The sequence below is a fragment of the Neophocaena asiaeorientalis genome, unplaced genomic scaffold (assembly GCF_003031525.2).
Source record: "Neophocaena asiaeorientalis asiaeorientalis breed wild unplaced genomic scaffold, Neophocaena_asiaeorientalis_V1.1 scaffold142, whole genome shotgun sequence".
NCBI lineage: Eukaryota > Metazoa > Chordata > Mammalia > Artiodactyla > Phocoenidae > Neophocaena > Neophocaena asiaeorientalis.
This window is the reverse complement of record NW_020174563.1, coordinates 3,543,171-3,555,991: the sequence shown is the minus strand read 5'-3', so window position 1 is coordinate 3,555,991 and position 12,821 is coordinate 3,543,171. Positions and strand designations below refer to the sequence as shown.

Here is a 12,821-nt window from a genome sequence, read left to right as displayed (position 1 = left end):
CGGCCGCTGAACGGGACGTACCACCACCATCATCACCACCACCCGAGCGCCTACTCGCCCTACGTGGGTGCACCGCTGACGCCCGCCTGGCCCGCCGGACCCTTCGAGACCCCGGTGCTTCACAGCCTGCAGAGCCGCGCCGGAGCCCCGCTCCCTGTGCCACGGGGCCCCAGCGCAGGTAAGGGTCGCGCCGCGGCATGGGAGTCGGGACGCGAGGGGGTGTAGAGTAGCTACTTGACTTGGGCCCTGTTTCCAGGGCATTCCTGCCTGGGTGCCCGGAGTCTGACCGCGTTGTTGTGGTGCTTCTGTTTTGAACGAGAGAGACTAGATGAGCAGATATGCCTCAGTGTCTGGGAGGAGGTCCAGGGACTTGATGGATAGTGACTGGAGTGGGCAGTTGGAAAAAAATGAGCCCAGGAGGGAACGGACAGGGCCTGAACTTGGTCGCAGACTCCAGTTTGCCTGGGTGGAAGCGTGAGAGTCCATTTGGAGGGTAACTGTAGGAGCGTGTTGGGCATGCGATTCACCCTCTCGTCCAATACACACAGTCACACCCAATTCAACTCTCCCAAGGTCGGGAGCTGCGTGTGTTTCCCTCAGCGAGAGTGTTTAAAGAGGTCCATGGTGGAAAAGGACCTAGTTGGCATCTCCCTGACCCTCAGTGAGAGGGCAAGAAGAGAGGTCAGCCTTGTGACTGTCCGGAGGGAAGGCTGGTGCCGGGGCCCTTTTGCTTGGCATCAGCAGGCCGGCGGGGTGTCGTGCTGTTGTTCCCGCCTGCGTCCCCCAGGCTGGGACCAGGGATCCAGGAGCACTCACGCCTATTCTTCCTCCGGAACCCAGGCCAACAAATTTTCAGTTTCCAATCCCACTCATGCTTTCCATTCCAGTGTCTGGGGGCAGTTTGGAGTGAACTGGGAAAACACAATTGTCAAAATTCCTGCAAATGCCCCACATCTTGAAGAGTGTTTGTCCTGTTCTTCAATGACAAGGGAGGGTGTGAACTGTTGTCTGGCCTGACAGTGGCACGTTGGCTTCTTTCCTCAGCTTCAGCATTCTGGGTCCTTTTTCGTGCTTTCAGAGGTCTCTCTTTGTATTTAACCTGTTTGATATAACCTGACAGTCTCCTAAGACAAAATAATGGGCTTTTTTTGGCCGTTGTTTCTTTGAGGGGAGCTGTGGGAGTCAAGAAGTGGCAAGGACAAGGAGGCACATCAGCCTAAGGTACCCTACCTGGCGCTCTCAGGCCCCAGGTCTGGGCTTTGCGGGAGAGCCCTTCACTTAGGGACAGCAAGTCTTTTAGGGACCCTAATTAGTGAGGGTCAAGTGAGGCACTAACAGCCTTGTGTTCAGAGACAGCCTGGGAATGCTAGTGGCCTGAAGGTGTGAAGGATCTTATTTGAATTGCCCTCTCTCAGTAACATTGGGCTGAAAATCCCCTCTCCTCTCCTTGCAAAGCTGGTCCTGGAGACCATCTTTATGGTCTGTGTGTAGAGTGGGGCGGTGGGGAGGGCCCTGTTGAAGTTTGGAGACTTGAGACCACAGAGCCCTGTCACCCTTCCTGCTGCATTAGGGACCCACATCTGGCTCCCGGGAGCAGAGAGACAGGGAGAAGGATCTTCAAAGGATGGAAGGGGGTGGTGGTTAGGCTGTGAGGTTTCTGTCAGTCAAGGATCCAGCAGGGAATCCGAAAGGTTGTGTGAGCTGGGTAGGAGGCAGCTCTGCCTGATTGGCGACGCACCTTAGCGTGACCTCCGTTTCCCTTTGCCCTCTTCCAGCATTACACAGGACAGAGAAGCAGTCCAAAAGACATAATCGGAGTCTTTGGATGTTTAAAGTAATTGGTTTTGTGAGAAAAATCCTTTTAGAGGTGGTAGAGTGCAATTACAGACAGGTTGTAAGTTTTTCAATCTAAACTTAGCCTATCCTTTCACTAATTTTTTCCCTTTTTGGGTAGAACACTGCAAAGTTAGAAAAATCTTGTGTAGACTCAGAGCATGTTTCAAAAAAAAAGGAAAGGGGTTTGGGAACACCCAGCTTTTGCATAAAGAGTCTTTAAAGGCAGGAAGCTGCTGAGAATAAGCCAGTCTGAGGGTGGGGGAGATGAATGACCCTAACTTTGCTTGTCCATTACAGGTGTTTCCATGCTAGAGAGACCTCGACCCCCAGCACCTCTCCTCCCAGCTTCCTAACTGATTCTCTGCTTCTCCACTTTGATTTTTTTTTTTTTAAACAAACCATTTTTGGAGGCACTCTTTTTCGAGCAAATGGGCAGGGCTAAAACCTGAGCACTGAGCTTTCTCAACCTGCACAGTGCGGGGTGGAGTAGGGGGCTGTTCTCTGGGAACCTGCTCCATTCACCTCTCCCTGGTGCTGGTGGGGAGTTTTGGGGTGAGTTCTGTCTCCAGAGGCCAGTGCCCTCACAAGCTGCCGCTGAATTGGGTCCATTCTCGGTCCTGGGATGACATTCACTGGCCTTGCCCTTCTCCCCTGAGTCTGTCACTGCCCAGGGCCACCCAAAGCAGTCAGGTTAGGAGACAGAGGATGAATTGGGGGGAAATGGTGAGAGGGCTTCCAGCACAATCAGATTTCATGATTTATAAAAAGTAGCTTTTTCTTATTTTAGTTATAGGATTGCAGCTGCTGAATGAGGAGTGGGGAAAAGTGTGGAGGCAATGGGAGCTGTAGATTTTATTTAGTTAAAAATAAGCAAACTTCCTAAATTTTATTTATCCAAAGTAGACTTTAAGTTTTGTCTCTGGGTTTTCAGCTGACTAAAGAGATTTACCTGGGGCGTTCACACTGTCTTCTCCAGGGAGTCTTTATTGTTCCCAGCCCAGGAGAAGGAGGCCAGGCGTAGGGCTGGGTTCTCCAGGGAATGCCCCAATTCTCCACGGAGAGGGGCTCTGATAGGTAACATTTTAAAGTCAACAACAAAGACAAATACCTTGTTTAACTTCAGTGTCCTTGAAGTCCTGAGCATTTTACTGATTACCGTAGTCAATAGTAGCTTTTAGGGCGGAGAAGAATAAATCTTTGTGATGTGTTCTAAGTTGCAGTATCCCCATGACAACTTTGAACTCGAGTTATGTGGGAGGCTAGTTTCTTTTAAACTTATTTCTTGAGGAGGAAGGAGACTTGTTTTGCAGGGTAAATAATATTAATGGAATGAAAGATTTCTGTATGTCCAAATCCCGTTTAAATATCTTTACACAAGTTGATGGTAAACACAAGCTGTAAGCTGCTCGTGAATAGAAACACAAAGAATAGAGAGGCTTGCTAGCGTACTCTTCAAATAAACTTTAAAGTGTAATGTTTATTTACTTTAAAAACTGATTCAAAAATGCTCCTTAAAGAAAGCCAAATGGTAACATTTAAATTTTCTATAATATAAGTAACTCTAGACTGGAGATATTTTAAAGTCTATTTAAAAAGTGCTTGATAAGAACCTCATTTTAGATAATTATTCATATTTAACTGATTCAAGGGGAAGTAATAAATGTTAAAACCATTTACTCTAAAGGCTTCTTTAGAGTAAATTAGCAGGTTTAGGTTAATTGTGAACTCTGGAAAACTAACCAAGTAGCCAAATGACAAATATAATTTAAATAGATGACCTAAGTTGAACTTTTAGTGCAGGAAAATAGGAAAAAATTTATTTAGCATTGGGACAGGTCGAGTAATTTTCTGAATTGGTAAAGCATCAACCATTTGTAGACGTTTTGTAGATTGAAGCAATAAGACCCATTTTGAAATCATAATATTTTAGTATTTGGTCTTTGTGGCATGAAAATCGAGCTTAACATTTATCTCTGTGTTTATTAATCTTTTAGTGCTTTCCCCGCCCCCTGAGGAGACCTGAGTAATTTCTAATTAATTGGCAAAAGTGCCCAAGAACAGTATTTCTAATTTCACTTGTCTATTTTTTACTGAGGAAAACGAAGAGTAGTAGATATAGCAAATACCTTCAAAAAGTTAACTTGAGATAGACGTAAAGAAGACAGCCTCACTTTGTCCGGGGATATTTGTGGGTTAGGGCAGGGGTCAGTGATCATTGTTAATATCGCAAGGCTTGCTGGGGTTTGGCAAGTGGTATATTGTAATTATGATGGATTTCAGTTTTGAAAAGCTTGGGAACAGCCGGAAAGAAGGGGTCAGAGGACCCAAACCAACCTCCCCACGGCTCAACTCTGAGGTCCTTGGAGACAGGAGGCAGATGATTCGGGCCGGGCTTCCAGCTCAGTCTCCGACTGCCCTGGGGTTTGCACTGGGTGCGCCCAGGGGTGCAGAAGTATTGGACAAAGTGTTGGTCAACAGGTCGATCGCTATGACATCAACAGCCGGCTCCCCGCCGGGCCGCCGAGCAGAAAGCGGTGGGGAAGGCCGGCACGGCGGCTCGGGGTGCTGGGGTGTCGGGGAGGCCCGCGGAGACGGGCGGACGGACCGGCGGGCGGGCGGGACCTCACCGGCTTCTCGTCCCCGCAGACCTGTTGGAGGACCTGCCTGAGAGCCGCGAGTGCGTGAACTGCGGCTCCATCCAGACGCCACTGTGGCGGCGGGACGGCACCGGCCACTACCTGTGCAACGCCTGCGGCCTCTACAGCAAGATGAACGGCCTCAGCCGGCCCCTCATCAAGCCGCAGAAGCGCGTGGTGAGTGCGAGCGCCGCCCTCCCCTGCAGCCCGGCCCCAAGCGGCGCTCTTCCCCTGGGGTCGGGGTCTTCCCGCCCGGCCCCGCCCGGCCGCACCTGTCCCCGCGGGGGCACCCGGGGCGGGCCGAGTGCCGGCCCCAGCGGTACGCCCGGTTCTCCTGTCGTTTGAGTGCCCACGAGCGCAGGTCCTGAAAGGAGACTGACGTCCTTAAATGGAAAAAAAAAAAAATAATGGTGTAGTGTGCTACCATCTTTTAAAAGTACCAAAACTCCCTATATTTACAAATCTCTAGATGTACTTGTAAATGCACTAAAATAGTTTTGGAAGGAGATACAAGGAATGAGTAATGTTAGTAACCTCCAGGGAGAAAAACTGGAGGCTGCAGCCCCAGGTCAGGTGAAGGAAGGAGATTTTTATTTTCACTGTGGACTCTTTGGTCTGGTTTGGAGTTTATTCTTGAAAAAAAGCATGCTTCTTTGTAACATGCCCCCTCAAATGGATATGACAACAGCGAACCCACAGTCCCTTTCTCCCCACAGCCTCATCCTCCTGGACCCCTTTGACTCTGTCCCTTCTACCTCTGGGCCCCTTCCACCTCTTCTCGGAGCCAGACTAGTTTTAGCTCCAAATTCCATCTGTCTTTTGGACTGTCCTTGAGTCGGGTGAAAAATTTATTTACTCTAACCTTTGTTATTTTGAAATGTGGCTGTTCAGGGAACTACATAGAACTTGAGAAGAAAATGCAGTCTGCATGTTTTTTGCAAGTAGAGGATTTTCACCATCCCGACACATTTCACTATGTTTTATTAAAGTGTGGGAATTCTGATTTTCTTCAGGGATTAATCTCTTATTGTCTTGTGTGTTGTTAAGAAGGAAAGGGTATTTACTGCTGTAGTGACTGGAGAAAATAAACGAAAGCTTTCACAAGCCCCACCGTAAGGCTAACATTTGTTTAGCCAAGCACTCATACTCTAATACCTTTTAAAGTAAAATATTTTACAGTTAGATGCCAGACATCTTAAGTATCCAAGTAATTTATTTAATTGTTATACTCTAATTAGCAGGAACAAATGCTACACATGTTGTTTGTGTTAAATAGATTAGAGTGAAATTGCATCACAATGTAAGTCTGACACCTTAAAGAGAAGCAATTAGTTTTATGGTTGTTTTGTTTTTAATGCATTTAAAATAAAGTGGCCGAGGTTAATTTAATGAGTGTATGTGCCTTAAACTTGTTACAGTCTCCCACAGTTAAACTTTTCTTCAAAGGGCATCCTTAACTTCAGTGCCTGACTCCCTGTGGTTTTCATTTTTCTTATATGCATCATATTTAAAAAGAAAAAGTACTGCCGGAAAATATTCCAAGGAAGTTTCTTGTTTTCATGTATTAGCCAATGTATGAACAATGAAACTGATTATTATTTTTTTGGAAAGGCGCATTGAGCTGAGTCCAGAAGGTAACATTTTCTCAAGATTGAGCAAAAAAAACTGGCAGAATTTAGGTTCTAGTGGGCTTTTTTTTTTTTTTTTTTAATAAATTTATTTATTTATTTACTTTTTTGGCTGTGTTGGGTCTTCGTTTCTGTGCAAGGGCTTTCTCTAGTTGCGGCGAGCGGGGGCCACCCTTCATCGCGGTGCGCGGGCCTCTCACTGTCGTGGCCTCTCCCGTTGCGGGGCACAGGCTCCAGACGCGCAGGCCCAGCAGTTGTGCCTCACGGGCCCAGTTGCATGTGGGATCCTCCCAGACCAGGGCCCGAACCCGTGTCCCCCGCATCGGCAGGCGGACTCCCAACCACTGCGCCACCAGGGAAGCCCTCTAGTGGCATTTTAAATTTGCTCTAGTAACATCCATATTTAGATGGCGGCATTAGTTTTGTGCACTTACCAGTAAAAATAACTGTTAACAGGAAAAAACCCCAGTTTTTAACATCTCTGAATCTATGAGTTTTCCTTCTGTGTAGCAGGTGTCTTGGCAGTGACCAAGGTCAGCCAATGTGCTTGGTAAATGTGTTATAAATGATACCAGTTGAAGGGTGTGTCTATCAATTAGTTCTCCTTGTGGGCTTCTTATTTATTGTTTTGCTGGATCTAGTTAGTTCTCAGAGTGTTGAACCCAGGTTTGTTTAGCTAGCAGTACAGAACCAATCACTGAATTTGAACTTGTAATACATTGCAAAATAAGAGATTTATGGTGTAACTTGAATTCCTTGTCAGTGATGAATATAGCTGAGATCACTTGTTACAGGAACTTTTATAACCCACTCACCTTCATTTCACATGTTTATGGGGACTGGCTTCACTTATGATCTGCAGTTGACAGTCATAAAGTTCTTTGTTATAATGGCAAATTCTGATAATAAGTTTGCCTCACACTGGCTCCAAATTCCACTGGAAACTGTCATAAATGACCTGTTTATAAAATGAAACTTCCTGTCCCTAGTTTACTGATTTCACATTTATGAAGAGAAAGGAGTGCTCTTCTGGGAAATTATTTTATTTTAACCATAAAGAAAAAAAAAAGCCCTGATGTGTAAGATTTTATGTTTTCATCATTTTAAAAGCAATTTCTCAAACAGTTCTGTTAGCCAAACATTCATTTCAACCAAATGTCAAATTGATTCTTTCTTAGCACTGATTTCTTTAAAAGGTGGCAGTACTAAAAGGCTTCCCAGTGTCTCTTTGGTTTTACAACTTGTCTGTAAAGAGTATGCTACAGCAATACAACAGGATGTGAGTTATAAAAGTAAAATACAATTTTAACTTTTAAATTTGCCAATGAAGATTTTGGAACTCTCTGTCTTTTAGTCTGAATATTCAGTGAATGCTCAGTCTGTGTTTTTGTTGTCCATTCTTTATTACTTCTTTTCTTAAATTAATCATCGTTACCAACTTCCCTAATTCTGTGTCTTTCAGCTTGCTTTGGTCCCTGGATTTTCCCCATAGCTTTTTTTTTTTTGTTTAACTGAAATCACAGCAGGGTTTTAGTTGCCTATCTAGGTAATTTAAAAACAAACTTAGATTTTTGTCATTCTAGGCAGGAACTTATACTAGCTTAAATAGCCCCTCTTTATAATTCACACATAATAATTTAGAGGAAATAAATTCCATATAAGGATGTTATGGGTATAAAAGGGAACATAGAAATCAGAGTGACAGACTGTTGGCCTCTTCTGATAAATTTAACCCTTGGTATGAACAAAAGTTGAGTACTATATTGACAGGCTAAATAAAATATAGCAGCATCACCATATATAAGACAATGCCAGCACTAACACAATGTTGTAAAATTTGCTAATCCTTTGTAAAATGGTTAATACAAAAATTCATGCAATAGGCAGTCATGATGATAATTAATGAGATGTATTAAAATATATTTCTTTCCAAAATTTTTGTACATTTTCCAAAATCCATTTCTGTGAATATATATAGACCCTTCTGCAGTTTCTGGTTTATTCCTTTGCACATATCTGAGAAATAGATCAATATCTCAGTTTTCAGGTGAAGCAGAGACTCCCCAAAGCCACTTAACATGTTGGCAGGTGGTTTGTGACTGCATTTCTTTTTTTTTTTTAACACATTTATTTATTTTATTTATTTATTTTTGGCTGCATTGGGTCTTTGTTGCTGCAGTCGGGCTTTCTCTAGTTGTGGTGAGCGGGGGCTACTCTTCGTTGCGGGGCGCGGGCTTCTCATTGCAACGGCTTCTCTTGTTGCAGAGCGCGGGCTCTAGGCACGCGGGTTTCAGTAGCTGTGGCTTGCGGGCTCTAGAGCGCAGGCTCAGTTAGCTGTGGCACACGGGCTTAGTTGCTCCACGGCATGTGAGATCTTCCCGGACCAGGGCTTGAACCCGTGTCCCCTGCACTGGCAAGCGGATTCTTAACCACCGTGCCACCAGGGAAGTCCCCTAGAACATCTTTTAAAAAGAGAAAAAAATCTAGAAGTTTCTCCTCAATGAACAATTTCCTCATTTGGGACCAGGTCTGCCAGAGCCTCTGACAATACACACAGATAGAAAACGTTTCTTGTCCGGGAAGCTTGGTTTCCCTTGTGCGAGCAGAATTCCAGAGGAGGGGGCACAGAAAAACTCATTTCTTTACTCTTGTGTCTCAGCCGTCTGACAACAGTGAGTGCAGGCATTGGCCAGCATTGTGACTGCTTTAATCTATGCTAATGGGCTGGAGCAAATCAATCTTATGTATTGGATGGAGCACACTTTGGTCCAGGAAGGTCAACCTAATTACACGTCAAGGTTTTTTTCTCAAGGGACCTCTTATTTATAATAACCAGGTACATGCTTGTTGATGGCAGGGACGTGATACATTGATGTATGTAACATATGCATAAAAATCACATATCTGTACATATCTGTACACTTACATTCTTGTGCTGCTTTCTAGCCTTCCTCCCGCCGGCTTGGATTGTCCTGTGCCAACTGTCACACCACAACCACCACTTTGTGGCGCAGAAACGCCGAGGGTGAACCTGTGTGCAATGCTTGTGGACTCTACATGAAACTCCATGGGGTGCGCCACCTACTCTCATGTGTATACACGTTCAGTGTCTTGTTTGTACATAGTTTCAGTTTAAAAAATCAGCAAAGGAGAGGGCATAAAAGTGAAAAATCTGATTTTCTATATGTACCTCTGACTCGAGGGTCCTGTTAATTATAATAGAAACTTTAAGAAACAAAAAATACTGCCAATTAAACTGTCACACAAATCCATAGTAAGACATCCCAATTTTAAAAATACTAAAATGTGGGAAAGTGTGTTTTAGAATTTATAAGATGGTAGTAAGCTTTAAAAAAAAAGCTGTAAAGTCAAAGTATAGTTGATTTATAATGTTCTTGTTAGTTTCAGGTGTACAGCACAGTGATTCAGTGATACATATGTGTGTGTATAATATATATATTATATACGTATAATATATATGTATTCTTTTTCAGATTCTTTTCCCTCATAGGTTATTACAAAATATTGAGTATAGTTCCCTGTGCTATACAGTAGGTCCTTGTTGGTTATCTATTTTGTATATAGTAGTGTGTATATGTTAAAAAACTGTACACTTAAAAAGAAAAAAAAGCATGGAACCAACTAGAAATTCACACTAACTAGTTTATAGCTTAAAAAATGTGAATGCAATCAAATACATTTATACAAAAGAGGAATAGCTATATTTGATAGCTATAGTTAGATTCTACATTTTAAGGATAGCGCAAGATATATGTCAATTTTAAAAAGAAAATTATCCTTGGTATATGTAGGGAGAAGAATACATGATCTCTTTGAAATAAAAATATTTATTTTTCTTGTGTGTATTCAGTGTTTTTACACTGAATGTATTCAGTGGTTTTACTCTGTAATTGAAGTTGTTTAAAACAATAAACATTAAGTTGAAGGAGTAAGTTCTCCCTGGCAAATCACCCTCCCTATTTTTTTTTCTGGAGGAATCTCTGCATTTGATGGGGAAAGTGTAGTCTTTATGCAGTTCGAAGTGTATGTAAAAATTGGATTGGCATTTATGCGAAGTTCTTTTAAATGAGGGCTTTCAGTACTGAGGTTGGGTCTTTAGTTAGTTTGGTTTTTCTTCATAAACTCATGGCCTATGTGAACAATTTTTAGGTGCCTCGACCGCTTGCTATGAAAAAAGAGGGAATTCAAACGAGGAAACGAAAACCTAAGAACATAAATAAGTCAAAAGCTTGCTCCGGTAAATATAACAAAATACTATTTGACTGTCAGGTATTTGCCAAACTTAGCAGAGTATATGTATACTTATGTGGTTAATTTTGACTGTTGCAGGTAATAGCAATACTTCTGTTCCCATGACTCCAACTTCCACCTCTTCTAACTCAGATGACTGCAGCAAAAATACTTCCCCTACGACACAACCGACAGCCTCAGGGGTAAGTGTTAAAACAGTATAGACTCCTTCTAAGCTAGTGGGTTGCTCTCCCGGTATATTATCTCAAATTTTATCTTATCTGGTAGTACAATAATCTAAACCAACAGTTCAGTTTTGTTAGCTGATACCTAAGAATAGTTTTTAGAGGAAATTACATTTAAATGTCAACAAAATGACAAACTTAAGTACTTTACAAACCTCTTAATTAAGATCCACATCATTTCTTTATGGTTAAATTAACCCAAGTAAAGGCAAGAAGTTTTGGTTTGAAGTGCTTTAAATTGTTTTATTTCCAGGTTTTTATCTGAGTTTATATATATATATATGTACATGTATATACAGTAGAAATGTATATACATGTATTATATATTTCTAATGTAGATCAGGAAAAGTACCAGCTCAGTGGTTTTATATATCCCAGTGCCCATGGCATTTAAATTGCTTTTGCTTATCTTATCAACTCCAGCCTTTTTTCTTCTCTTCCTTCTTTACATTAAAAAAAAAAATCATCTACCCAGAGCAAAGCTCATCACAATGAGTCATGTGATGTGCTGCTGTGTTCGCTGATCTTCACCTAACAGTCCTCTGCTGGGCTGGGCAGCTTCGCCATCTTCTAATGCACCTTGATTGTACCCAGGCTTATTTCAGCCTGGTGATCAGCCTGTGAGCAGTTCGGTTTGTGTGTGATTTCGCGCCCCTGAGGACAAGGGTGCCTGGGTCTTTGTGAAGATCACAGACTTCGTTTCAGTAAAGCTGTAATTGAAACTCAGGTTTTCTCAAATGAAGAGCACTTTCCAACCCTAGTGTTTCCCAAATTTACCTGGAATGCCCTTTAAAAATGACCGGGCCGCACCCTGGTCCTCAGAGATCCAGGGCCCGACCTGTGCGGCAGCATTTCACAGCCCCGGGTGAGGATTACACTGAGACTGGTTTAGGGCGAAACATTAGCATTAAAATTCCTACTTAGTAATTCTTTTCTACATTTAATTTTGCTTTATTTGGGGTACTTTGAAATACTACAGATTCCTGGGCTCCACCCTGGATTTTCTGAGTCAGCGTCTCTGGGGGTGGGGCTTGGAAATTTGTGTTTTTGAACAACCGCCACAGGTGAAATTGAAACTACTGCCCTTGAGTTGTCTTTGAACCAGGAACCACGGAGCTGGTATTTTTACTGGCTTAAACAAACAAAAATTTAAAAAAAAGTTGTTAACTGCTTAAAGGTATGTTTGATATTTTTCTTTGACTCCTCCAATTCAAACTCTCTTGGACTCTTTTTCTTTAATGAACAAGAAGTTTGTTCAGAGTTTCCAAAGGGAAAAAGCCTTTCTGCTGTTTTTGTTTGTTGCAGACACATATTCTTAAAGAACGTTTCTAGCCTTTATAAAGGTGAACTCTGGTGAATGACTTTTTTTTTTACAGGAGGGCAAGATGTAACTTCAAGGGTCTAAAGTGGTAAATAGAAGTTGTGAGGAAATGAAAAGGTCAATATTATTTTAAAATACCCTTTATTGTGCCCTAAGTCCTCAGAAGCAATTATGCGGCTTAAATCAGGAGAAAGGATGTTCTGGTTTTCTGAAGCGTTGAGGGATCAGCTAGGGTTTCAGCCTCAGTATCTGCCTCTCCAGGCTAAAAAGTGGATTGCTGCCAGCTCCAACTCACTTTTGTTGGTGCTACAGTCCAAGCTTAGCATGGCAAAAGCTAAATTTGAATGATAAATGGCACAGAAATAGAGATTTTTGCCCAACAATGGGCTTTGGAACCTTAGTGGGCGGAGTCTGTTTTGCCCTTGTGGTTTTGTGATGTAAAATTTCAAAACTGGCTATTTGCAAGTCCAATCAATTTTGCCCTCCAGGGGAGGAACAGTGCAAAGGCAGTGACAGGGTCAGGCCCGGACTTGTCTGGAAGAAGGACCTCGGGAGTCCAGCAGCTAGTCCCACGGCGGCTTTGGTGTCCCTGCATCTGTCTCTCACTTGGGACCCAGCATGCCAGGGGAGGCTCGTCGGCCAGTGCCGTCGGATGAAAGCCTCAGTTTACTACCAGAGGCCAGGAGGCAAAGCAATTTTAGTATTAAAAAAATATATTTTAAAAAGTACTTCGGAGATTGGGGGAGTTGGAGAGCAGTTCCTTACAAGGTCTTTTGCTGCACCCTCCCCATCACTCCCGGAGCCCGGGCAGCCTCTGTGGGAACCAGCGGTGTGAGTTGCAGACCCAGGGGTGGGCAGTTCTCCGAGCCCAGGTGGCCTCAGAAGTGCTTCCTGACAGCTTTTC

At 43.2% G+C, this 12,821-nt stretch overlaps 1 protein-coding gene across 1 annotated transcript in view; it reads left to right on the top strand.

The window, feature by feature from the left end:
• GATA6 (GATA binding protein 6) overlaps positions 1-12,821 on the top strand; it is a 30,215-nt gene that overhangs the window by 2,256 nt on the left and 15,138 nt on the right. Inside the window, exons 3-7 of the mRNA XM_024757921.1 lie at positions 1-178; positions 4,483-4,649; positions 9,047-9,172; positions 10,271-10,358; positions 10,451-10,554. Coding sequence (XP_024613689.1) covers positions 1-178; positions 4,483-4,649; positions 9,047-9,172; positions 10,271-10,358; positions 10,451-10,554 — 663 coding nt within the window. The remainder of the gene's footprint in view (positions 179-4,482; positions 4,650-9,046; positions 9,173-10,270; positions 10,359-10,450; positions 10,555-12,821) is intronic.